At 41.7% G+C, this 26,932-nt stretch overlaps 1 protein-coding gene across 2 annotated transcripts in view; it reads left to right on the forward strand.

Moving 5' to 3' along the window:
• The first annotated feature begins 5,613 nt into the window (after positions 1-5,613).
• Positions 5,614-26,932, forward strand: part of MYH15 (myosin heavy chain 15) — a 43,134-nt gene continuing 21,815 nt past the window's right edge. The window contains exons 1-21 of one of the 2 annotated variants that reach the window (XM_041422413.1): positions 5,614-5,757; positions 6,825-6,928; positions 7,460-7,603; positions 9,079-9,235; positions 10,648-10,675; positions 11,533-11,626; positions 12,915-12,935; positions 13,535-13,627; positions 14,893-14,956; positions 15,049-15,147; positions 17,033-17,136; positions 17,549-17,687; positions 18,261-18,379; positions 19,453-19,602; positions 19,920-20,090; positions 21,176-21,355; positions 22,601-22,733; positions 24,532-24,599; positions 26,008-26,095; positions 26,323-26,440; positions 26,669-26,792. In XM_041422413.1, the coding sequence (XP_041278347.1) occupies positions 5,664-5,757; positions 6,825-6,928; positions 7,460-7,603; positions 9,079-9,235; positions 10,648-10,675; positions 11,533-11,626; positions 12,915-12,935; positions 13,535-13,627; positions 14,893-14,956; positions 15,049-15,147; positions 17,033-17,136; positions 17,549-17,687; positions 18,261-18,379; positions 19,453-19,602; positions 19,920-20,090; positions 21,176-21,355; positions 22,601-22,733; positions 24,532-24,599; positions 26,008-26,095; positions 26,323-26,440; positions 26,669-26,792 (2,292 nt within the window). In that variant the 5' untranslated portion in view covers positions 5,614-5,663. The remainder of the gene's footprint in view (positions 5,758-6,824; positions 6,929-7,459; positions 7,604-9,078; positions 9,236-10,647; positions 10,676-11,532; positions 11,627-12,914; positions 12,936-13,534; positions 13,628-14,892; positions 14,957-15,048; positions 15,148-17,032; positions 17,137-17,548; positions 17,688-18,260; positions 18,380-19,452; positions 19,603-19,919; positions 20,091-21,175; positions 21,356-22,600; positions 22,734-24,531; positions 24,600-26,007; positions 26,096-26,322; positions 26,441-26,668; positions 26,793-26,932) is intronic. The other variant, XM_041422414.1, reaches the window with a different exon arrangement.

Here is a 26,932-nt window from a genome sequence, read left to right on the forward strand (position 1 = left end):
ATAGATTTTCATTCTTTTTAGATGCACCTTGTAGAGTGATGATCTTTCTGCTTTTTTTTTATAGAGCAACCCAGGGGATCCTGACTGCAAAGATGTTTTCTCCAAGCATCTGTCTCTTAAACTGGTGTCCTTCTCTCTCACTGATCTTGCTTTTCATGAGTGCCAGGTTATTACAGTAAACATTTTATTAAGAGTAGTCTAACGGCCAGCTTTTGTCAAAACCCAGCTGGCTGGTTGATCTTTTTGTCTAAGAAAATAGAGAGGGTTCATAACTGAGCTTTTTACGGATCCAATATGTCAACTTCTGTATATTAGACCAGAAGATAGTGTCAATATCTTCTGTCTAGAGCTGATAAATGTTATTGCATTCCTTTCCAATATGTAATGTTATTAAAAATAGTTTAGTCACAAGAGCTCCTTATCAAGACCCTTGTTTCCCTAGAAACAGTGACCAGCATTAACCTTTCTAAAAGTAGCCCCTGCAAAAGACAAATGTATTTGGTTGTCCCTGTTACAAATTTAATCTAGGGAAAATGTGCTGCAATTTCTGTTTCATATTAAGAGGAAGCAAAAAAACTCCACAAAGGCAGGATTAATGTGCAGCATCCATTCATATCAGGCTAGCAAAGAAAATAAATTGATTATGCTTGAACCAGTTATCCGTGTCCCTTTCTAAGTGACAAAAGCATTGAAATTGCTTTAGAATTAGCTATGGAAACAGTTGTTTGCAACCCCAAAAAAGAAAAGGGAGGCGTGGGAGCAAGATTGTAGTGTTCATGCAGGACTGATGAAAGCTGACTATTTGAAGAACCGAAAAGATGTAAGTGATAACAGTGTATTTGTAAGAAGATGGCTTCTTCTAAGCAATGTAGGTGGTAAATGAGAATATTGTGTTTAGAAGTAAAGCTCCTGGCTACGTGAGAGAGGAGCAAGAGGGAGAGAGTATCAGCATTTTGTATCCTCATGGCTTGAAATAATCATTTTCTCAGTCTTCTCAGCAGATTAACAATGTCCATAAAGCTTTGATGCGATTTACCTTGTTTCCAGTTATGTGATCAGGAGCATCTGCTTGAGTTTACACAACTACTCTCTGTTCACCTCAGCAGCCAAAATCACCACCTCTCTATTCTTTTTTGACAGATATAAAGCAAAAAGAGGGTGATTTAGATCCAACACTGACACACATCTGTGCTGCAGGACACCAAACACCTCTAAGGCAGCAGGCTAGGCAGCAACTCTGGTGTGAGTGTGACAGCCAGTCAAACTCTAGAACATGACACAAGCTGCTTGTGTTCAGCTGGAGTGCAGGTTCCTTTCACAGATGAATACAGACCAGGATGGAAAGCTTCATCCCTAGCTCTTATCCCTGCCTCTGCTCCCTAGCAGAGCACTCTTTTCTCCAGTCTGTCTGGAGGTGAGCATGTCTCTAGCACAGCAGTAGTGATTCTCTGTCTCTGGGTTGCATTCCCCAAATGCTAAAAATACCAAGTTACCAAAGTGCTCAAATCCTCAAGCTGCCACTCAGTCTCCTGTCTCTGAGCCTATCACTTCCAGAAATTCCTGTTTCTTACAAACCAACTTTGTCTGTACAACCTGTCCCTGTCCAGTCATCAGCATAACAGCTTTAAAAATAGCAGACTCACTATGCAGACATTTTCCTTCTTGACGGGTCACAAACCAAGTCACTTGTTCCTGTGTGTATCTAGGAATTTAATGAAGCTGTGGATAAGCTCCCTCCTTGCTTCCTTGGAACTGAATTTTGCAGAGCACAAATATATTGTCTTCCCTTGTGGCCAACAAGCATTATCCACAGTATTTATTTTCCTATCTGCTTTTATATTCAGCTTATGCTAGAACAAAAGGAAACCTATATATCCATCTACCTATGCTGGTAAAAGCAAATCAGTCTAGCAGTGTCAGTTGTTTTGTTATTTATGGGTTGCAATGAAATGAGATCTGAGTTACTCATGGTGCTTTTTTCACAGGAAAAATGAGTTTACAATAAAAAGGCCAGACATTGCCTAAATTGGGACTCATAAATTAGTTTCCTGGAGCAAAGGGCTCACTAAAATTGATGCATACCTTGTTCTTTATCTGTGATTCACTTTCCAGGCAGAATCAATACATTCTTAGATTTCTTCCCTGTCTTGCCTTGTTCATAAACTGGGGAACACCTGTGCATTCCAAACCTGAGCCTATAGTCTTGCCTTTAAAACTCCTGGAGCTCAAAAAGGGGTTTTAAAGCCCTTGGCTGGGATGTGAGAACTCACTTCCTAGCCTCGCTGTTTGAACGGAATTTGTAACCAAATTTCCTTAATAATCACTTATTCCTGGTGCAGAAAGCTTTGATTTTTATATTCCAGAGGAGTCATGTCTGAATAGTCTTAACACACACACACACACACACACACACACAACCCCCCACAAGCCCATGGTAATGAAGTTCTGAAGCACTTGGAAAAGCAATACTTGCCCTAGTGAAAACACAGAAGCAGGAAAGGCTTCTTCCATGAAGTCATGGAGCAAGAATGAAAGTGTGGTGAGGGGTGGCCAGGACTGAGAGTGCCATTCCCCACTGACATTCCTGCCCCCCTTCGTCAGGGCACAACCACATGTGTCCCCTCCCTGGGCATTGTCTCCTCAGCTGGGATCCAGTGGACAAATATAGGCATGGGGGAAAACTGCTGATGCCTTTAAACAGTTATCAGCAGTGACCTTGAGATAGGGGCATATAAAGCCTGGACCAGGTAGAACAGTGACACTTTCTGTGTGCTCTCCAGGGTGAGTACCAACCTCTCTCACTTTTAAGTGTGGGTGCTGTGCTCTAACACTGTACCATGGGTTTGATACGATTAAGGTTTTTATGTGGCTTAAAGTTTTAGCAGTAGTATCAGTAAATATCTAGACTGTGATAGTCACTGTAGGATGCTGCTTGAATGGTAGAATAGCAAATACGTGTTTCTTCTCTAACATCAGTGCATTCATTTAACCAGCTGGAATAACCACTTAAGGAAGTGTCAGGTCCCCTGTAATTATGCATCTGAGTGAAATGATTAGCCAGTGCCTGCAAGTCATCTTTTTGCCTTCTCTATCATCTGCGAGAGATGATGGTTTATTTGCAATTTGCAATTTTAAGCAGCTTGTTGGTCCAAGGCATTCTTTAATCCAGCCTGAGTTACAACCCTTGGAGCATGACTGGGCTTCCTTTCCAGGCTATTGCATTATCCCTGCCTGCCTTGAGTGCTACAGTCATTTTCAACAGCCCCAGTAAAGACAGCCCTTTTTACCAATCCTGGAGGCACCATCAAATTGTTGGTCCTGGACATGCCACTTCAGTTTATGCAACAGTATAGCCTTTCCACAGGGAGCAGGCATTTTCAAGGATCTCCCACAGCTGATATACAGGCTACAACAGGTTGAGAGGGAAGACCTTTAACTTTAGCACTGTCTTTCCCGACTATTCTGCATTTTAAAAATAATCTTGCATCCATAACAAAACAAAAATTTCCCCTTCTTGTATCTGCTGATGAATTTGGCTCACTGAGTTCTCTGCACCCCAAGGTGTGCATGGCCTGAGCTCCAGCCTCTGCCATAGCTCCAAACACCCAGGCTGCTGAAAGAAAAGGATTCTCTCCCAGCTGCCAGAACGCTGCTTTACACCATAACATACTCGCTGCAGTGGTCCACCATGGACATGAGGGGGGAAAAAGGAAGAGATAAAGAGGTGATAGCTGAGGAACTGTCCCTAGGAGGCCTGCAAATGGAGCCAGGTTGCACAAAAGTGATTCAGAGCACTTTAATGTATTCTAGGACTTGTGGGAACCTGCCTTGGGTCCTAGAGATTAACACTGGAGGGGCCCCTCTGGCATTTGCACATTTAATGTGAAATTACACTTATGTGCTCTAATGCTGTTCTGTTTAAATGTCTGAACTGATGTGATTTCATTGCTCCACTAGAGATGAGACACACACAGAGAGAGAGAGAGAGGCTCTGCCATTGAGTAGTGTTTCCAGCTGGGAATTTTAGCCAGTTCAGAGGACATTAAAATAATTGGCGATACTTGTGCTTATGTATGTGCTTAATCTTTAAAAAGATTAAGGTTTAAAAAATTACTTTAAAAATCTAGAAAAAAATAAGGCTAGTTCTGAGAAAGAGAATTTTTGCTCTACAGCAACAAGACAGAAGGTATCAAGCTTTTACTGCAGCAGCGGGAGAGGGCTGGATGTAACGCTTTGGCAACTCTGCTGTCTTAGGGCTTTATGTTCCCTAGGAGGAACATGTTGAAAAAAAAGCTGCCTTGATTGACGAGAAGTTTTTATCTCTACCAGGATTTTGTTAGAAATAAATTGAATAAAATTTTGAAAGACTACAGTGTCTGCCTTGGTAGAGGTCTTGAAAATTTATCCAGCCGGCCTGGACATTGTGCATTAAATAAAAAGGGAAGAGATTAACCTGAGGGCCACTTATGCAGCTTTAAAAAGTAGTCAAATGGTGTCCTGACTCAAAAAAAACCTCCAAACAAACAAAAAAACCCCCTAAAATTCTAAAGTTGTGTGTGTACACCTTGTAGCAGTGGAACTTATTTTAGACAAGGGCTGAGAAACATGCTGAGTAGTTTATACGTGTTTAAGTATTTATGTCTATGTCTGTAAAAAAATCCCAAAAATAAACACCCCCTCCCCCATCATATCTGTTTGATGATTTTAGAGAGTACAAAACAAATTAATTACTTGGATGTACAAACACAGCAAAGTTGTCTCACTGAGACCCATGTCCCCTGCCCTCTCTTTCACAAAAAAAGACTCCTAAACACTGTGCCCTTGTCATTTGGGAAAACGAGTGTGGGTATTAAGCTGGACTGATAAAGCAATCTGAAAACATATGAAGCCCTTGCACCAATTCTGCAGATACACTTGCCCTCAGCCATGCCCTGCTGCAGGGGGATCCCAGCCTGGTGAATTCAGAGGGAGCAGCACCAGCACAGGGCCTCCCAGAGCCGCGTTAGTCCTGTTTTTATTGGCGTGCTAATTCCTGAATCGGAGAAGTGCAGAGAGCCGAGCTGTTTCCAGCTCCTGTGCTGACTTTCTGCAGTGAGAGTGAGGGCATACATCCCTGCAGCTCTGCAGCAGTGAAGTCTTGCTCCTTGTTTCCCAGAAAAGCCCGGCCTGAGATGGTGCTTTAATCGGCCGAGTGGCACAGCCCCAGGGAGACCTGCGGGAGGGCATAGCTTTGCTCCAGGCGATTTTGAAAGGGGCCAGAAGAGGCCACTGCTAAGTGATTTTCAAAATCACAGCTTCAAGTGGTCCCTCCTGCTCTTAAGCACCATATGTGCCACAAAAAAGAGACAAAATCTTCCTGTGGAGATAACTGTGAGCAGTGTTGAGCTTTAGAACCCTTCAAGACCTGTCCGACTTTTAATAAACTGAGGCAAGGAAGGGTTTAACTAAAAGTTCAGTCTAGTCCCAAATCTGTGTTAGGCATTTGTGTTTAACATCAATCATCCCTTTGATCAGCCACCTGCCATGTTATGCTGAGCTTTTCATATTGCCTGACATTGTTCACAGAATAGACAATTGTTTTGGTTTTTTTCCCCTCTTTCTTTGGTAGACTGGGTGCCTTTCTTTTTCCTCTCTGAGCTGTGCCACTTTGAACCCTTGCCAAGATGATGGTCGATATGTCAGAGTTTGGGGAGGCTGCTCCCTACCTCCGAAAGAGTGAGAAGGAGCTGATGAAGGCTCAGACGGTGGCCTTCGATGGTGAGTTGCAGACTCACAGCCCTTTGTGCTGCCAGGGGCTGGTTCAGAGGGGTAAGGGTTACACATGAATGGAGCCCAAGAAATGCAGAGCAAAGCAGGATGCAAAGCCTCCGTTGTCACTGCTGGGCTGCTGCTGTTGGAGGTAGCTGGTTCAACCAAGTTTGGGCTCCTTTATTCTGCAAAGGTATTAAAAATTCTCAGACAGTAAAAATTAAAAATAATCTATGGCAGGTAAGTTTTTATTTAGATTAGAAGCAAGGTGTACTGGTATCGCCCTGCTAAAAGGGGAATAACCTCTCTGTCAGCTTTAGAGAAAAACAACAGACATTCATGTTTCTGTGGCCTGACTAAATGTCTTATTTGCTTTGCAGCTTGTATAATAATGTAATGCTAGCTTTTAGTTTCCCATAATTTATTTTTCATTAAATGGGTTTCTATGAGCCCTGAGGTTTAGTAGTAAGTGTGAATGCATCAACAACTGCAGCCTTTCACTATTCACAGCAGTTGCTGTAACTAAAGACCTAAAATCTTGTGCAGCTGCTCCAAACTCTAAAAGGCACATACATAACTAAATGTGAGTTATTAATATTGCTGTTTTTCAGCACAATACTCAGAAGAATGTGAAGAAATAAGATCTGATATAAATCTGATAGATGGCAGTTGAATAATGTGGGTTGCATTCGTTGAACAGTTTGAAAGTCTCTGTGTGACTTTTTAGCAAATGCCTTAATTAGGGCTTGAATCTCAGTTCCTCCATCTGCACACTGGTGGTAATGATTATGGATTTCCCATGGAGGCTGAGGCTTAGCCAGCATTTGTGAAATATTTTGACACCTTGTGCTAGAAGGATCTAGAGGAAGCCGAGCAGTAGTTTCAAAGGAAGACAACATTTGGGAGCCCTATGCCTTCTGCTTCATCACACAGCTTCCCAGCACTGCCAATCTGTTGCAGTCCCAGAAGTTCTGTGTTGCTTCTGCAGAAAAAGTAATCCAGCAATCTCACTTAGCTAGGCATGGTGTTGCTGTTTGATGCAAGGCTGTGAACCTTCAGTCTTCTTAATTTCACAGGGAAGAAGAAATGTTGGGTTCCTGATGAAAAGAAAGCTTACGTTGAAGCTGAAATTACAGAAACCAGTGATGGCAAAGTGACTGTGCAGACAACGGATGGAAGGGTACAAAACTGGTTTTGTCTGATCTGTGACTAACAAGGCCAGAACTGCAAGCTACAGAATTGTCCTTGTTTCAGTTCGGTTGCCTGTTTAATGAAATGGGCTGTGAATGGGAAGCCTCAGTAACTGATGCCAGCTCAGGATAGGATAACACATGAAAAACCACCAAGGGAAAACCAGCAATGCAGCCATGGGTGGGTGAGCATCAGCCACCGCGCAGCTGCGGGAGGGCTGTGACTCGAGGTTTGCAACCAGCCAGCTCTGGTTTGGTGCCCAGAGCTAAAAACCCAGGCTCTAGCCAAATTTCATGTTTTCTTTCACAGCCATAGCATCGTGCTTCTTACTTTTATCATCTCAGCCTTCCCGCAGTCTTCTGATACCTGTGGAAACACATGGTATCAGAAGGCATAGGCAGAGATTGACCTGAAGAACTTCCCTCTGCTGGGGGAAAAATGTGTTTTCTTCCATAAGGTGTATGAAGCAACAGAGAATCCCAGTGTCTCCCAGTGTTGCTGTATTTGTTTGTCTTTGCAGACGATGACTATAAAAGAAGATGACGTGCAGACCATGAACCCTCCCAAATTTGACATGATTGAGGACATGTCTATGCTGACCCACCTGAACGAGGCGTCTGTGCTGTACAACCTGAGGAAGCGCTACAGCAACTGGATGATCTATGTAAGGGCCACTGCAGGGGTGGATTTAGCGACCTGCCTTTCATGTGCTGGCATCGTGTGTGAACATGTTGTGTTCATGGTCATTTTACAATGGGGATAAGTCACAAAAGTAAGGGTCTTGCTCTTCACCTCAAGAAAGATGCTACTTGGAGCTGGCTGAATATAAACACAAAACTGAATGAGTAAGATGGTGTCTGGCTCCTTAGTTTTGCTTGCTTGCCTAGGAAAGAAGTAGTGGGGACATTTTTCTTAAGTCAAGATGCTGGGGAGACCCAGTTTATTTTTCATCTTCTAATATTAATCCATGTCAACACCAGCCATGGGGATTTCTTTTGTTCCCAGTTAGCTGCATTCAATTGTGTTTTAAATCAGTCAAAGGAATCCATTGATTTTTCCAGCCAGCTCTTGCTCTGTTTTTTGGTATTCATCAGACAAGGAAATCCAACATTACCCATTTAAATTCTGATTGTCAAACATTTTCTGTGTTTCTCCAATAACCCCTGTATGAACATGTAGGGCCTAAAGCATAGCTTTGTTTGCAGATCAGTATAGGCAGAAAATTAAACTGGCATCTTGGCTTAATCTGTTTACTGGGAGGGGTGGATTCTTTTTCTTTCTAGAAAACAGGACAGAGGATTCATGCCAAGGCCCTTCAGGAGCATGTCCAAATGCTGATGTTAGGGGAAGGGACCTGGATTTCACCTGAAACTTCTAGAACTTAATTGAACTCAATAATCTATATGCATATGGTGATTGTGCCCATATGATAACAGGGTTTCTTTGAAGATATTGCTCCAAGCTGGGCTAAGTACTTGAAAAGTTACCAGCTGACACCAATTGCCTGGGGTTACAATTCAAAGCTCATTCTTCCTTGGAGTGACCAGGCCCCAGAGAACTGATGTGTATCATCCAAAGAGCAACTATAAAGAGATTTTTACCAACCTGGCATCTCCAAAAGCTGAAAAATGTTCCACAGCTTTGGGGTACAACATTATTATGTGGTTTTTCTCTTTGAACACCCACCAGAAATTGTCTGGAGGTTCTTGCATACTATTAATAATGGGAGGTTGTTTCTCCTCCTAAAAATGGAGTTCAAACAGGGAAGCTGTAACTTTCCATTGCATGTCTGTTTTCAAGAGGGAACAACTCCCATGGAGCAGCAAGGGACAAAATCAGATGCAAGTCTATTTGCTGCTCCTTTGTTTTACTGAAGGGGATGTTTTCATTTCAGGTTGGCACCTCAAATCCCCTTTTCCCCTTTTGAAAACTGTTCAATATCTGTAGTTTTGGTACAAATTGCAATTAGGAAGTCACTTAGCAGATCAGTAACTTCCGAAATTTAGAAAGTGTGAAATTCTATTCAGAATTCAAGCCTAAATCAGCAGTTGGCAATGCCACATCCTGCTTGGTTAACCAAGACTTTTTGCCTTATTGCTTGAATGAATTTTTTCACACTGGCTTTGTGTTACTCTCTAGACATACTCCGGTTTGTTCTGTGTGACCATAAACCCCTACAAGTGGCTGCCTGTCTACAAATCGGAGGTAGTTGCTGCGTACAAAGGCAAGCGGCGCTCGGAGGCTCCTCCTCACATCTTCTCCATCGCTGACAACGCGTACCACGACATGCTGCGCAGTAAGTGCCGCCGCCTGCCTCCTCACCAGCTCTCACCTCGCCAGTCAGGCTGGTGAGACTGTGCTGCAGGGAAGTGGGTGAGAGCTTCTGCAGCACGGAACAAACGCGAATATAGTCCACAAGCAACAGGGGCTTGGCAGTCTGTGATGATTTTATACACATGTGTGTATCCGTACACTTATTCGTTTCTAAACTGCCCTGCGTGTTCCTGTGGCACTTCTGCTAACCATCTGTCAGGTGCGCAAATTCAGCTGTCTCAGCTGAGTGAATCCAGAAATGGGGCCAGCTCCCAAAGCTCTGTTAGTGCTTTCCTCAACTCAAAACCAGACCTGCAGTCAGTTTCCCCTCCGTGTCCCGACGCTGGTGAGATGTGTGCGCTCAGGGGCCCTGTAGGCCAGGCCTGCGGCCGCCACTCCGGCCCTGTCGCGCTGCTGCCGTGACCCTGCCCTGCGCCACTGCCACGGCGCCTGCCGCGGCTCTGGGCGCCGATCCCGTGGCAGCGAACTCCAGATTTCCCTGGGAAATTTCCTCGCCCTGACCCTGGCGTTACTGGGGAAAAAGGAGTTTATCAGCAGAGGGCAGCAGCGATGTGCTCACACCAGGGCCTGCGAGGCGGCAGGAGAAATCCAAAAGAGACTTGACCAGAGCACATGATGCTGACACTTGCTTTTAAAAAAAATGAAAAAGCACCTTTTTGTGAGGGGACAAAAAGCACCGGGCAGAGGGAATGTGTGTCTGGCTGCAGAGATGCTCTTTCATCAGATAAGGCTCCTCAATATGTAGCCTGCCATGACGACTGGAATTATAAAAATAAAAGAGGAATTTAGGCTTAATGACTTGGGAAACTGCCATGATTTAGTGTTTTCTGAACTTGATTAATAATATATTAGGGTTGCAGAGTGTTCTAATAAATGCTTGTTTCTGATCAGGCAATTAGGCTTGCATAATAGGCTGCTTAGTTCCAGTAGCATGGCCAGCTGAAGAGGAATACACATGCATTTAAAGGAACAGCCTGTGAAAAAAAGAGCAAAATTACTTGGGTTGATCTAGTATTGCAGGAGCAGAAAGGTCAGACATGAGCAAAGACACACTCAGGAGTGAGAGAATAAATGTTTTCAGAACAGGAAATTTCTTTCTTTATTATAGTATCCAGACACAGATGAATGCGTATGACTGACAGGTATTTAATACCAATTTGAGCAAAACACAAGAGAAGGATTCAGGGCAGGGCTGGAATCAGCACTCCTGGAAATCATTCTAAATTATATCAGTTTTTATCTTTCTGTCTTTGCTTCATGTGACTCTCTCCTGTCCTTGCATGACTGATTCTGATACCCATTTGCAATTATAATAAGTGATTTGTACACTCTACTAAGTTTCCCTTTCTTTTTTCTTTGTTTTTTCCCTTACAGATCGGGAGAATCAGTCTATGCTGATCACGTAAGTTCTTCTTTTTTGACTGATTTGAGACTTTGTTGTTGTGAAAACCTTTGAAGGAAAAAACCCTAATAAAATACAATTTGACTCTTAAAATCTCAGCTAAATTGCCCGGAACCGAGTAACTGTCAATTTGGCCATCTGATGATGAGATTGACCTTCATGAGAAAGGAGTAGCTAAAGGTTTGATGGCGTCTGGCCCATTTCTGATCCCCATCTGGTGAACATTGCATGTAGGCATGAAAACAACTCAGCAGGCAATTAAAACTGCTCCTTGCAGGATTAGCCTTTCTGTGGCTGTTGTCTTTGGACGCAGACGATTCCTTCTGTTCAGTGTGGTTACTCTTGCTGAAAGTTATGTTTCAGAGTGTTGTGTAGATACATCTAAAGAAGGAGAGATGACCAAGGTACAAAAGAGCAGGTGTGATGTTTACTGGCAAGCATGAAAGGATGGAGACTTGGGTGTCTCTACAAAGTTACAAGTGCTCTTGGGTAACACTGGCAAATAACTGCAGATTTCCTCTGATTTTTCTAGGTCATTAACTGTAGGTATGTGTACCCCAGAGAGTTAGTCTGGATGTTTGTAATTAAACTTCATGTCCCTAAAAGAAGCTCAGTGTAGGGTGGGTTTGTACAGGACTTCTGAGCTCAGCTGTAAGAAGAACGGGTTACTGCTGTCATAGGACTGCACCTCTTCATTCAGTCAATTTGAGGTATTTCCACAGAAATGGCTGAGCAGCAGGCTGCAGAGTCAGTGAGTCTGAGAACAGCCTTGATGGGAGGAGCTGGCTGAACAGGATTTAAAAGGATGAGTTGCAGCTGTTTGAGCAATGGTTTTGTTTTCCTCCCCTTTCCTCTAGTGGAGAATCCGGCGCTGGCAAGACTGTGAACACAAAACGAGTCATCCAGTACTTTGCCACAGTGGCAGCCCTGGGTGAAACTGGTAAAAAGAATGTAAGTCTGCTGCTGGCTGGCTCATTTCAGACTCCCAAGGTTCCCCTCTTTCTTGTGTACGACTAACCTCACAAGTCTGCAGTACTGAGAGCATGCTGTTCTGAAGGAGAAAGGCACACATGAACATACCCTGCTCCAGATGGAGCAGAAACACCACCCCTGGTTCTGGACAGATGCTTGTTGATGCCACTTTTTTTTTTTTTTTTTCCTCAGGAGTTTCAGTTTTTGTGTGTGCTAAATATTCTTCTGATTCTGTTAAAACTGGTCAAAAGATGGGGAGACTGTAAAGAATAAGATTTTTTTTTTTCAAATGGAAAATAGTCTTCAACAAGACTAGGATTATAACTTCTCATCAAAATATCTGTTTCACTGAAAGCTTTTTGGTCCACTAAAAAAGGATTGCTATGACAAAATATATTTTTTCAATCAGCTTTTCTGTATTTCTGTTTGGATAAGTGCTGTTCTGCTTATAAGTGCTCTCTAAGGTTATAATGAATACTGTATTCATGCTGCTTTTTATATTGTGTTGCTACGAGCTTATTTGCTATGAGCTTCATTGTGCTTGAGGGGTTTAGTGCTCGTTTGTGGTGAATTAACTGATTCCTGTGAACTGTATTTATAAGGCCAAAATTTCAGCCACACTTCAAGTCTGTGTGCAGAACTCACGTCATCAAACCCTAATATACGTTCTCCTGAGGCCTGCAAGGCTTTCTTAAGAAAAGGTTGAGTTGTCCAGAGCCAGCTTCCTGCATGCAATGAGGCTGGTGCTCATCATGGTGTCAAAACCTGCTGTGCTCATGCAACAATGGTGCTCCCATCCCAAGCTTACTGTTTGAACTTCCACTGCAGAAATCTACCTGGTTTTGCTCTGGAGATGTCTGGAGATGTGATAGACCAAAACACCAACTAAGTGAACAGAGAAAACAGGCTGCTGCTAGGTAGCGATAATAAAAGAGCGTAAATGCAGACAGACAAGTTCTAGGCAATAAGATTGTGCCCCACTTGAACTTTTGGATGATATTGGGGTAAAAAAGGGTGATGAAAATGCAACCTGACCTGATAAACTACATGAAACATCTTCCAGCTGCCATATCTGTTTTTGCACTATTGTGATGTATGGTGAATGCAAATAGCCACACATGCTTTCTGAAGGCTTCAAAAAGCACTGCTGATGTGTTGGTGCCCACGAGACAGCTAACCTTGCTAGTTGTTATATTTTGTATTGTTCTCTGCGTTAGTATTCACATTCTCTCTCTTTTTTCTCTCCATTGTGTTCCTATTTTGTCAGCAGCCAGCTACAAAAACTGGGGTAAGTCATCAGCTTTGCTGTTTTATTTTTGCCTTGCAGAATTGGTGTTGGGCTCTGTCAGATGTGCCATGAGCCTCAGCATTTCACTTTGTGTGGTTCCCGGGTGAGTAGTGAATGATTCCCGGAGCCTCGGCAGGGAAGGTCATCCACTTCCCAAACTGAACTCTGTGCGAGCAACAGTTAAAGCTTTTCTCATATCCAAGAATCCCAAATGTTACAGGCTCCGAGTGCTTTTAAATCAAATGCATTCTAGTGCTTATCACTGTCTTCAGTAGCCCATTTCCTACACGCCTTCCTCATTCCTCGATGTCCCCACATGCTCGAAGTACATTTTGGGTGATTTCTTTCGCATGCAGATGGCACAAGATATAAATCTACAAAGGCAAATAGTAGGGAGCAGCAGAATGTTTGAGGCCTTTTAAATCGCTCATAATTGACTGATGGTCTCGCTGTGCTGCCATTCGCCCCTGAGGTGGAGCTAAATAAATCACTTTGCTACAGAGGCTCAGCTCTGTAAGTGAATGCGTGGCTGAGCTAGAGCTGACAGCTGAGTCTGTGGCCTGTAGGTTTCTCAATAGTATTTCAACTTTGATTTCTAGGGAACCTTGGAGGATCAAATCATTCAAGCAAACCCAGCCCTAGAAGCTTTTGGAAATGCCAAAACCCTGAGAAATGACAATTCCTCACGTTTCGTAAGTCTGCAGCATAAGCCAGTGACATCTTATTCAACAGTGGCCAGTTAATAACACCTATGTCATAATCCCTTCATAGATTGCATTTTGCCCATTAAAATTATTGGATTTCCAGAGTGGAAAAATAACATAGTAGGATCTAACAAAAACATGAAGGGAAATAAAGACAGATCAAGCTGGAATAATTGTTCAAACTGTTTAAATTGTTTAAAATGAACAGAAGAAAAGCAAAACCCAGTTTCAGGAAGCTCTTTGAACAGCAGCAGTAGATCTTCCTCAAAACTGCCTCTTCATTATTTTCCTACCCCTTTTTCCACTAACCTGTCTTTCCCCCTTCCTATAGTAGCTAAGTGTCAGAAACACAGCACAGCCCCTGCTCCTCCCTCCCCTGTGCCAAGCCCTGCAGCAGTACTCCTATCCTTGAACCACTCAGTTTCCCTTTTTGCCTCAGCAAGCTGTCCCTGCTTGTCCCTCCGTGCTGCCATCACCTTGGGGCTCTCCTCCTCTCCATTAGGTTGGCAGGAGAGCAGTCCTCTTGGGAGCTCTGCCTCTGCCACATTTGGTTGACATTGTCTGAGAGGTCCGAAAGGAATGGCATGAGGGTGACAAGCCTGAGTTTAGAGCCCATGCTTCCCTAACAAATCCTGTTAAAAATTAAATTGGAAGGGGTGGTGAGGACCAGAGGTTGTAAGCATCTGTACAGCTACACAGTTGTATAAGGAGCTTGTCAGCTGGAAGGGAAATTAATTATTTTTGTGTGTTTGAATACGAGAAACTAAATGAAAACTACTAATTTTTTATGAATTGGGAGAGATGGATATGTAAATTTAATGGACAAAGCTGTGTAAAATCACAGCACCTTTCTGACATAAGTAGTTAGTAATGTAAGTTAGGACTGCAAATGGGGAGAAGCTAAAAAAGGAGCCTATGTGTCTTAAGCTCAGGCTTAATGCTCTGAGTCCTGCATTACAGTAAACCTGCATCATGCAACTGGAAGCCGTATGCTTTGCCATATCTTAGCCTGGCAGATAAGTACACTGTTATCCTTTCTCCACAAGCAGATTACATAGCTCTATGTACAGATTTAGGCTTGGAAGACAGTAATATCATTGTTTGATATTTTTCATTGCAAATACGCCTATGCAAAGCCAAGGAGTTTGCATAAATCGATTCTTTGGGCCAAATGATTGCCTTCAAACTGCATTCTTTCTTTCCCTCTGTGTATACTATATGTACTAATTAGAATATTCTTCTGTGTGAATTAGGGTAAATTTATCCGAATCCATTTTGGAACTACAGGCAAGCTGTCATCTGCTGATATTGAGATTTGTAAGCAGCAAACTCTCTCCTTTTAAAAAATACAATTGCTCATCTGAAAGCTGCAAGACCCTTTCTCACTGAATTTTCCTTTCTGCGACTAGATTTATTGGAGAAATCCCGAGTAATTTTCCAGCAACCTGGTGAAAGAGACTATCACATCTTCTACCAGATCCTGTCAGGAAAGAAACCAGAGTTACTAGGTAAGCATTATGTAGATCCACAGCTTTTAAAAGCCTGAAACTGAATAGACAGTAGATAAGGGGTTAGGAGGCAAAACCATGTGCAGAAAGGCCCTTATGCTTCCACTTGATGAAACTAAACTTCCACTGTCAGATACAATCTTTTAGAGATGTTGTTCCAGTGGCAGCAGCAGAGACCATTTCTCTTATATTACAGATTAATCTAATGGGAATAAGACTCAGGCAGGACTTTTAAAACATAGCAATATAAAGGCAAAAAGTGTCACACTGAATTTGTGTAATCCAAGGTCTCAAAACATCTGGAAAATTCTATGCCTGCAAAGTATTTGTGATAAAACTTTATTTATCCAGATTTTCACATATGAGAAGATTTGCTTATAGGTCCACAAAGAAAATCTAGTTTCCTCTTTCTGCCCCAGGTGACAAAACTGACATTCTAGAATGTTGTGTTGTAGGAGAGAATGTTCAAAACTGCCTGCTGCTGATTATGTGGCGATTACCCCTTTCAAGCTTCCCCTGGCTCAGCGTGGTCCCACAGACCCACTGGAGAATGGCAGAGATGGGCTGAGATGCTTAGAATAAAACCTTCACTAGTTATTTAAGTGACATGGTTTCCTGACTTCAGTTTGTGCTCTGAAGGAACACATTTTGTAAAATATATTGGAGAGTCACTTCATTGCTCTTCTACACTCCCACTAAGCCATAGCAATCATAATCTCTTTTGAAGTCTTACTATCCTGACAGTGCATGGTCAAATCCCTAACACTCTAAGCTTTGTGTGGCCTAATTAATGGCAATTATGGGAAAGATTTCAAGGAAGCTTTGCACTGAGATTCCTGTGAGAATCCCTGTGCTGGGGAAATGCTCTGTTTCTCATGAACTCTCTGTGTACTCCACAACAGCACACACCTTTCTGGCCAGCAGAAGCATGTCTGCAGGCTCTTGATGAGGCTGAAACCAGCAGGGGCTTGTGTTTTGTAGACAATAAATGTATGCTTGTATGTGAACACATCCATATCTAAATGTGGATAAGTACCAATATCAATAACTATGGATGAACATAGCTATAGATAAAATCATTTATATCAGAGTGACTACATAGCAAAGTAAGAGGAGCTTATAGAGGATAAGATTTCTTATAAACATATATTGATAGCCATTTATTTATTATATATTATATATATATTTATTGATAGCCACATATTTAGATATGTAGAGATGTGTGCCTGAATAAAAAAGATTGAAATCTAGACCAAATCTCAGTCTGGGGAATGTGAGTGAAACTTTCAGTTGATTTAAGGAAGCAGGACTCTGCCTGTACTTTTAGAAGCAGCTAGCTTTGTAGACAAGAACTCTGCATTTTTAGGTTTTGATATGAAGGAATGACAATGGAGAAAGCCATATTCTGTCTTTTGTTTATCAAAAGCCAAATGTCTTCTGCAAAGGGTGCTGGAAGTCATACTTCTCTGAGTCTGTTATAAAAAAGGAGAGCCATGCCCATACTCCCTGTCTTGGATCATACTAAAATCTTTTTCTCCTCTCTATTTAGATGGGATATTTTACCCCTAAAAACATGTGAGGCAGAAAGTAGGACTATACAGGAAATTACGGACTCAGTATGCTGCAAGACATGCTCAATAGATGTGTATGCACAGTAGATGCTAATATGCAGTATTTCCATATTCTTTTTATTCACTTTCTCTACATCTTCAAACTAACAGAGTAGAATAGCAGAGCTGGTTTCGGCATTGCAGTTATTAAAATAAAAACAACAAAACAATGCAGTAGTGCAGAGAAAAATGTAGGTTTCAGTTGATTTTTCTATCTCCATTTCTGAGGATAACCTGCATGGATGGCAGTTTTGACCTTGGCAGTTCTTTTACAGACATGCTCCTGATCTCTACCAACCCATATGACTACCACTTCTGCTCCCAAGGTGTGGTTACAGTGGACAACTTGGACGATGGAGAAGAATTGTTGGCAACAGATGTAAGTCTGTATGGATATGACTTTGGGTTTCCTAGATCAGGGGAGGAAAACTACTGGGAGGAGCCTGACTTAGTCCCTGAAACTGTTGGACTAAAGCAAAAGCAGGATAGGGTCTTAACTGCATTCAGACTGTGAAGCACAAGGTCTGGTAAACTGTTACACTTTCAAATCTGGCCTTGCTCCATGTAATGTCCACCTTTTATATTTTTTTATATATAAAATGCTAGATGAAAAGAGCTCTCCCCTGGGTCCCCTGCCACTGCTGGGTCTTAAGGGTGTTTCAGTGGCTGCTTTGGGTGATAATACCCTTTGGCAGGATAGTAATATCTGCCATGCAAAGGTAGATTGTGGGGCTGCAACCACCACTGCTTTTGAGCAGGGAAGTGACAACGTCTGTGTTTCCTTTTCACAGCAAGCCATGGACATCTTGGGATTTGTGCCTGATGAAAAGGCTGGTTCCTACAAGCTCACAGGTGCCATCATGCACTTTGGGAATATGAAATTCAAGCAAAGACCCCGAGAAGAGCAGGCAGAGGCTGATGGCACTGAAAGTAAGAATAACACCTGAAATCACTCCTCAGCTTCAAAAGTCTGGCATGTACCAGGCACTGTGCTGAGGAAGCAGCTGCCTATTTGCTTTGTTCTTGCACACTTGTAGCACACCTGATCAGCCAAGAGTGCTGTACTTATAACTGGCTTATTCAGTGGTGGATAACCCTACTCAGCAGGAGATGAACACAGCCAGATTAACAGGATCAAATTCCATGTTTGAGACCATTTGAACAAAATGGTTGTGAAATCCTGCTGCCTTAACTTTCTCTTTCATAATTACAGGTCCTGCTTCTTTATTTTCTCTTGCACCTGAAACTGTCTATAACCCCTGTGGAGATACATTCTTTTCCCTAAACCTGAAGAGCTTCTTTAGTGAGATTCTTGCAGTAACCGGGGTGTAAAGTAGTCAGATGATGTACCATAAGGGAGAGTACAGGCATACCTAACACAAATCAGGCCTTTATCCAATTTGTCTTTTGAAGTGAATGTACTTAATATGTTTTTTTTTTTTAGCTGGGCATGTTTCCATGTTGAAGTTTAAAGCCCATTGAAACCTTATTTCTCCTGACCAGGTGCTGACAAAGCTGCCTACCTGATGGGAATCAACTCCTCTGACTTGATTAAGGGTTTGTTGCACCCTAGAGTGAAAGTTGGCAATGAGTACGTGACCAAAGGTCAAAGTGTTGAACAGGTAAGGAGATGCTTTCATGATATTTGGATACATGTCCTGTTACAGGATTTGCCTCTAACATCTCAGAGAAACAGACAGCTGCTAGAAATATTAACATGAGCCTCTAGTACCTTCTCATTTTATATGCCCAAACTTGGGGAAATACATGGTGAAATTGAGGGAAACTGGGGAAGAGACTGACAAAGGAATACTGTCCAGCACAACTTTTGATAGAATTGTTTTTCTGATGTGTTAGCAGCACTCCAGGAAACCAGGTGCAGTAAAACCACATGGGGATTGACAGCTAATTGTGGATGAGAATAGTTACCTAGAAGATTTGAGCCATGGATTATTTATTCACTCATTGCTCATTCATTATTCATGTAATTTTTAATCTCTGTGTGACCTCAATCAGCTAAAGGCAATATCCACTTAAAGTTGTCTCCTAATTTAAGGGAAAAGGAGTCCTTGGGTTGCTATGCTACAGCAATATTGTAGAAGATGCTGCAGCATTTTGGTTACAATAAAAGTTGCTGTTTGAAGATAGCCTGGGGTACAGGCTCAGAAAGTAGAAGACCACTACAGAGAGGTGTATCCTGATGAAGCAGATATGCACAGGCTAAAGAAGATACTTTAGACAGACTTTTCCTATTGCCTGCTCATGCCATAGCATCCCTCAAAAATTAGAAACATATGTCAATCAACAACATGAGCATAAACCTCCACCCTTCTCTGTCAGTAGCTCTGGACATTATCAGGCTTCTGACCTGTGAGTTTCTGCTACCTTACTTCCACAAAAATATAATGGATTAAAACATTTGGAACTTGCTGTCCAGCTGTTTCCCAAGGTGTACTTCACCAGCCCTTTATCATACGTGTTAGTAGACATCCATGTATTTAGCAGTGATTTGAAGGAAATTCAGCAGAGATAATAGGAGAAACTGTTGTATTAACTATATCTTGGTGATTATACAAAGCATTGGGAAATTTCATTTGAACTGTAAACAGACATTGAAATAGTCTACTGTAGCAAAACCTTTGTGTTCCCAGTGAATTTTGTTTCACACTGTGGTGTTCTAAAACATGTATTTTAGGTTCTGTATGCTGTTGGGGCCTTATCTAAGGCAGTGTACGATCGAATGTTCAAGTGGCTGGTGGTCCGTATCAACAAGACCTTGGACACTAAGCTGCCAAGACAGTTCTTCATTGGAGTCCTGGATATTGCTGGGTTTGAAATCTTTGATGTGAGTATTAATGTGTGAGGACTGGTTGAAAGGACTTAAAAGATGCCAAGAGACAGCTCTTGGTTGGGTGTTTCTCTTTCTAAATGAACAGAAGGCAAAGTGCTGAGAAAGCCATAAGGCAAATAATGTGTATGATTTTACATGGTTGTTTGTTTTTGTTTTTTTTTTCATGAATAGATATAAAAACCACTTGGCTGGACATGCCAATATCTCCTGGGAACAACATCTCATATGCTTTGGGCTGTAAACAGTTTCCTTCTTGCTGTTCCACCAAGTTAACTGCAATGTAAATGCTCATTTTTTCTCTCTTTCTGCAGTTTAACAGCTTTGAGCAGCTGTGCATCAATTACACTAATGAGAAACTGCAACAGTTTTTCAATCATCATATGTTTGTCCTGGAGCAAGAAGAGTATAAGAAGGAAGGCATTGAGTGGGTATTCATTGACTTTGGCATGGACCTTCAGGCCTGCATTGACCTAATCGAGAAGGTAGGTGCATGCCAAGGAGTATTCACTGAACTGGTTTGATTCGTGATGTTCCCTTGGATGTGTCCTCATGGCCCAGTGAACAGAGTAGGAAAAACAGCATGACAGGTTTCTTTCCTTTCTACCTGCAATAAGGAATCAAAGGAAAATCAGTATTTGTGGCCACCCAGCTTTACCTTTGGAATTCTGCCTTAAAGAGCCAACAGCAGCCAAAAAGCTGTAACTGGTAATTTGTATGGCTGCATCAGCTTCCCTGGTTTGTACTTTCCTCTTTCTCTGTCCCTGCTGTTCCTCCATTTAGTCTGTACCACATATGAAACTTGTCAGCTTTTCAGGGCAAATGCATGTTTCAGTCTTGTGCCCAGTGCATCTCCTGTGAGGCTCCACTTTCTCACATTACATGCTAACATGCTAAGTCCTTTGTGCTCCTTCTACCCTGAAAAGAAAAGAAACCTCTCACCACTTCCCCAGCATGGGATATGCCTTTCCTTTTCCCTTTTTTGGGAGTATAATGTGGTCCTGGTGGGGAGAGCTGTCCTCTGCTGTATAACCTCTTTGTATCTCTTTCTGCCATGTTTTATGGCATAGTATCTAACCCTGCTGATCTGTGAGGAAACATGAAATTTTGCATCTTGCGTTAGCAGGAAATTTGTAACAGCAGAAGTAGAAAGTCTGATTATTAAGTGGTCTTCTGTTTGATCACTTTCTTGTCCAAGGACAGGATATGTGTGCATGATCCTAATCCCTCAAAACCAATCTGCCCAGTGCAACGAGGTTTGTTCATCTCTTCTGAGACATGAATAATAAAATGCTAGTTGGTCCTGCTGCCCAGAAAGATAAGTCAAACTGTCTCTGGAAGCTATCATAAAGCCTCCTAAGGCAGAAGTGACATACTGAACAGTTAAAGGTGACATACTGAGTAGTCAGTGGGGTGGTTACTGTTTTAACAGAATAACAAAAACTTCCTCCTCAGGTTAAGAAGAAATTTTGCAGGCTTAACATTCCATCAAATAAAACTTACAGGCTGCATAGCCACTGAAAGCAGGTAGTGTAAACGTTTCCCAACAAAGATGCTCTTAAATCCACAGCCACTGGGAATCCTGTCTATCCTTGAAGAGGAGTGCATGTTCCCAAAAGCTACAGATATGACATTCAAATCCAAACTTTATGACAACCATCTTGGCAAGTCACCCAATCTACAGAAGCCCAGGCCTGATAAGAAAAGGAAATATGAAGCTCACTTTGAACTCCTTCATTATGCTGGTGCAGTAAGTTTCTCTTGCTGGCAGGCAGACTTTGTGTCAGAAGTCTTCCAGGTGGGGTTTGGCTGTAGCACAAACATGGGAGGGTGGCAAGGGTGAAGAGGGGAAGGAAGGAAAGATGAGGAGTACAAGTGTTGCAGCAGAGTAAGTTGCCACCAAACTCCAGGATATCTGCTCCTTAGATGCACAAATAGAATGAAATAAACTGAGGAGGGCTAATAGTACTTTTGCTGGAAATATGCCTTGCTTTGCCTTTATCATTTTTCCTCCAGTCTGAGTAAGACTAGTAATTAAACAGCAGCAGCATCTAACTTTTCACCTCAGTTTCCTGGAAAAATGAACTCATTTCTTTTTTAACTTAAGGGATGGTTGTAAAAAAAAAATTAAAAATCACTTTTTACTCATTTTAGGACCAGTGTGTCAAAACAGGAAAAGGAAGTGTGGTTAGCTTTGATGTAGTGGTGGTGATGAGGTGAAGAGAACATAATGCAATACTGTGATACCTGAGCCAAAACTTGTCCAGTTTTGAAGTTCTGTTTTCAGACCAGATAGGCAGAAAGAATTTGAGAGGGTCACAGGAATTTTTTAATCAAACTACAATTGATAAGAAGCCTGCATAGCAGAGCAGGAATTTACCTGATGCTGTTAATTTCGAATTATAATTGAGCATTAAGCTAATTTTGTAATTATTAAGATAAATAATGCTGATCTTGGTACTTATCTGCAGTTGCAAATGCATTCAGCAAAGAAAATTAGAATTTCTATTCCCTTGTGGTACTGATAATGGAACATGTCTTCCCACTAAAAAGAGCTGTGGCAAAGTCCTGGAGTTAGTTTGTAATCATTAAGATTCTATTAGAAAACCCTAATTATTCCAGTATAGCATGCTATTTTGATGTTAAATTATTACTTGTGTGATTTATACTTCAGCACTTTTTAATAGCATTCCTGGGACACCAATGCCACGTGGTATCTCCACAGATAACCACATGGAGTCCATGAGAAGATGTAGGGACCAAATAGTTTGGAAGGGGTGTGTGGGATTCACATGTTAATTATTAGGAAGAGAGGTTTGGGAATTAGGAAGCAGAGAACTGGAGGGGAAGTGAGGAAAACCAGGGCAGCTGGTACTGCTTTGAGCACAGCTCTTCACAAAAAGTCATTGGCTTCAAGCCAAACTGCAAAGAACTGCTGGCTGCTCTGAAGGGGAGCATTGGCAACCTCTGGTTTGTTTTCAATGCCTTGCTGCAGGTTCCCTACAACATCATTGGGTGGCTTGAGAAGAACAAGGACCCGCTTAATGAAACCGTAGTAGGCATTTTCCAGAAATCCTCCAACAAGCTCCTGGCAAGCTTGTTTGAAAGCTACATTGGTGCTGACAGTGGTAAGCAGAACCAGCTCACATGGGCTTCCTTTGGGTTTTGGGATGTATGCTTGGGAATGAATTTCAGAAACTAAGCAATTCTCTCAAGTGCAATTGCCTCAATGCTATGTGGGGCAGTGACTAATTATTTAGATGTGCCCAGCAGCTGTAGGAGTTTGCCAGTACTGCTTTGAGGAGACCATTAACTCAGCTAGGTTGAATATATAGTACCTCTGAGCAAGGAAAACTGTGTTGTGAATAATCCAGTGGGAATTTGAGTATGCAAGTGTTCAGATATGCAACCAAGTGTTGCACAAAAGATTGTGTACATAAATGCCAACAAAAAAGAACAGCTCTTGTTTCGCATGCTGTGGTACTCCTTGCTAGCTCCCCTGAAATAAATAAGAAATACCAAGTTTAAGAGGGAGTTTTGGAATATTTTATTGGATTAGTGGCAAGTACACACTGAAGGTACCAGAACACCATCCCACATTGGCCATAGTAGAAGGATTTGCCAAGATGTCTTCCTTTCTGCTTGCTGCTCTTTTTCTTTTGTTTGACAATGTACATTGTACTAATGTACAATGCAATAATGTATATCTGAGGACATATTTAATCTCTATCCTTTACATAAAACTCTTTTATTTGTGAGAAGAAAAGTAGCAAACATTCAGAATATTAATGTTAAGTAAATAACTGGTATTCATTACAAAGATGTAGCTCTTATGCCCTGAAATTGCAATCACTTACAGCCTGTTTATCAGAAACCTCGTTTTAAGAGGTGCTCTTGTCATTTATCACATGACACTTTCCTAGGAAGCAAGGAGGCTGAAGACTTTGTAATGGGAATGAGATGAAGCTGAATGTAAATAACAAACATCCTGCCATGAGCAAATCCTTGCAAGTTACTAACTGCCTATTTGCCTGTGGATATTCCTGTCTGTCTGAATACTTCCTTGCTTTTCTTTGGTGTCAGGAGAAAGGAACAGCCTGTCCAGATTAGCCTTTTTCCACTCTCAACAGTATCACCTTCTGAAGGAGAAAAGGCTGTGGATAACTGCATCAAGCACATTTCACTCTTCACTCCTCCTTTTATGTTGAGAGGTGACACAATGACAGATCTCCTGGGAATGATCTAATGGCCCACTGCTTAAGAAAGCTGCAGCAGCTGCTGTGCATTTTTGGGTTCTGTCATGAACCTGTGAAACTTTGTAAAGGTCTTGTCAGAAACTAACATTCTTTAGGAGGATCTGAGTGATTTTGACTCCAAAGCTTTAAGCAAAATTCAGGGGATGCAAAGTTACTATATCTAAAATTATAAATATTTATTTCCCTCTATTCTAGACAAATCTTACTTGCACAAGTTCACTGCCTGCATAGCAGAGAATCAGTTTCTATACAGTACAATGTGCAGTACAAATTTTCTGTAAGCATTATTTTTCTCTAAGTTTTTCTTTTTCTACATCATCTCACCCTATGGAGTCTTTAATGAACTACAAATTACTTTTGTTAAAAGTTTTTTTCTGCCATATTCATATTTATGGGCTTTTCTGCATAAGAAATGATGCAGCATAGATCTGAAATGCAAATGCAATCCAGGAAGTTTACAGTGGTCTTTGACAAAATTCCTAACTATGGACAGAGAGCTGCAAATGTGTGATGTATCACGCATGATTTTCAGAATGTCGTGTTTAAAATTTGAGCAATCAGAGCCTTTTAGTCAAATAGAGCAGCACTGTTAAAATGGTCTGTTTTCCACACTCTGCCTGCACCCCTTACTGAAATATGGATTGGTTTATGCTTCTTTTTTCCTCCTTAGGTGACCAGGGTGGAGAAAAGAAACGCAAGAAAGGTGCTTCGTTCCAAACAGTGTCCTCATTGCACAAGGTTTGCTACCTCTCCACACCTGGTGGTATGAGTTAAGACAATGCGTTGAAGAAGAATGTTAAGGGCTGTAATGGACAGGAAAAAATTGGAATCCAAGATTGAAATTTGACTTGTGGACAGGCTTAATGACCTTGGCTAAGGAAATACACTGCTATTAAAACTGCATGCCAGGGGCTGCTCCATTTCATCATCTTGGAGCAGTCAGGACATTCTTTTTACTGCGTTTGAGAAAGTTTCACAAAATGGAGCCAACAACCGATATCACTTATTTTGTTGCTTACAGCTTCATGCTAGTCTCTGGAACAGGAACTGATTACAAGTGATTAGCTAGTCCCTATCTGATTACTGCTTGTAATTGGATCCTAGGGTTAGAGCAGACATGGAAAACAAAAGCTGTTGAATGAAGTGGCATAAAGCCTTTTCTTTCCTCAGTTATTCCCTTCTTCTGGGACTGGCATGTGCTCCTGGTGGAAGCTGTCATTATGAATCATGGCTGAGGGGAAAATGGGGCTATTTTTACCATTTTTACCATTACTACCATTTCTATGGGTTACACTGAGGAAGATGTAATGCAGGTAAACCTCAAGTTGGGAAGGATTGCAATCATGCAATTTTATCTTGTTTGGAGATACTCTCCATGAAGGGAAATCACAGGAAACAAAGACCTGTGTCTTACCAGCTGAAGAGGTATAAAGGCAGCTGAAGGAGCACTCAGACAATAATTAATAAGCCACAGATAGAAGCCCACTTTCCAGTACACAAGCAGCTGTTAGTATCCAGCTCAGACTGTTTGTTGTCCTGACTGGCACATGAGGAATCTGCAGTTTGCACAGTTGTGCTGATGGCATTGCATTCCACCTCCCACGGTCTCCATTTTCTACTTACTGGACAAAACACTTTCCCCAGAGCCTGGTGATCACTGAATGGTTGGCTTCATCTGAGCTAGCTTGCTGTCTGCCTGGGACATGTCTGATTAAGACCAATAAAGGAAAAATGTTTGGCCAGGAGACAAAAACCCACCCTTTATGAGGAACAGGTGGAAAATGTGAGCTCTTCCCACTGAGTGGGGAAGTGGCTAGGCAAAGATGCAGTTGGCTTTACCAAAATGCTCCACCAAATGATGCTGAGTCTTGCTTGCTGTTCATCTGGGGTTTTGAATTTCTGGGGTTGTAAGTAAAACACCTATCTTCTTTGCTAAAACTGATGTGGAATCCTATAATAATGTTAAATTGTACTTCGGTTTATTTGGACACATTTATCTCTAATAATTTTGGTAAGCTTATAATTTTGTCAGAGAATTTTTAGAAAAATGAGCTTCTTAAATTAACAACCAGGAAACCAAAGAAACAGTGATTGGAATGCTACTAAACCGATAAAGCTAATCATGTTTTTAATGTGTCTGTTCTAGGAAAATCTAAATAAGCTGATGACTAACCTAAAATCTACAGCCCCTCACTTTGTACGATGCATTATCCCAAATGAATCAAAAACTCCAGGTATGAAAAAGATTATAGTCTTAAAATTTTAGAATATTTCACTCTGTCATTTTATTACTTACTTCTGAGTCACCATATTGTACTTAAATACTGTCTGCTTTTTACCTTATCCAATCATGTTGCTCTCTCAGGAGATGACACCTCACATTTTCCAATTTCCTTGGGGAAATGAAGATGAAGCCCTGTGGAGAAACTCCTTTTAATTTAGTCTTGTTTTCTCCCTGCAGGCGAAATGGATGCATTCCTTGTTTTGCATCAGCTCCGCTGTAATGGTGTCTTGGAAGGCATCCGCATTTGCCGGAAGGGTTTCCCAAACAGAGTGCTTTATGCTGACTTCAAACAAAGGTAATACAGAGCTATGATTGTCTCCTGTTCCATTCAAGTTTACCTTCCATTCAGTCTGCCTGACATGGATGGCAGAATTCTGCTCTTCCTTGGGTCTGTGTCAATATTAAGCAGGAGATTACCCTCGGTGTTTTGGTTTGGGCTTTTTAAGTTTTTGCGGGAAGAGGGGAAAAAAACCAAAAGCATAATCTAAGCCAACTTTACACATTTTTCATTTTTTATTAACAGGTACCGCATCCTGAATCCAGGAGCAATCCCAGAGGATAAGTTTGTGGATAGCAGAAAAGCTGCTGAAAAACTGATGGCATCTTTAGATGTTGACCATACCCAATATCGTTTTGGGCACACCAAGGTAACTGGAAAAGGCTATCATTGCTTACGTAAAGAGAAAAGTGATAGATCTGGTATTTAATTTTCAGAATAGGACACTGCAATTTCTGATGGTGGTGTTTAATGGAGATTTAATAATAGAAGAAACCAGCAAAAGAGCAG

The sequence above is a fragment of the Onychostruthus taczanowskii genome, unplaced genomic scaffold, assembly GCF_017590055.1.
Source record: "Onychostruthus taczanowskii isolate IOZ18803 unplaced genomic scaffold, ASM1759005v1 scaffold73, whole genome shotgun sequence".
NCBI lineage: Eukaryota > Metazoa > Chordata > Aves > Passeriformes > Passeridae > Onychostruthus > Onychostruthus taczanowskii.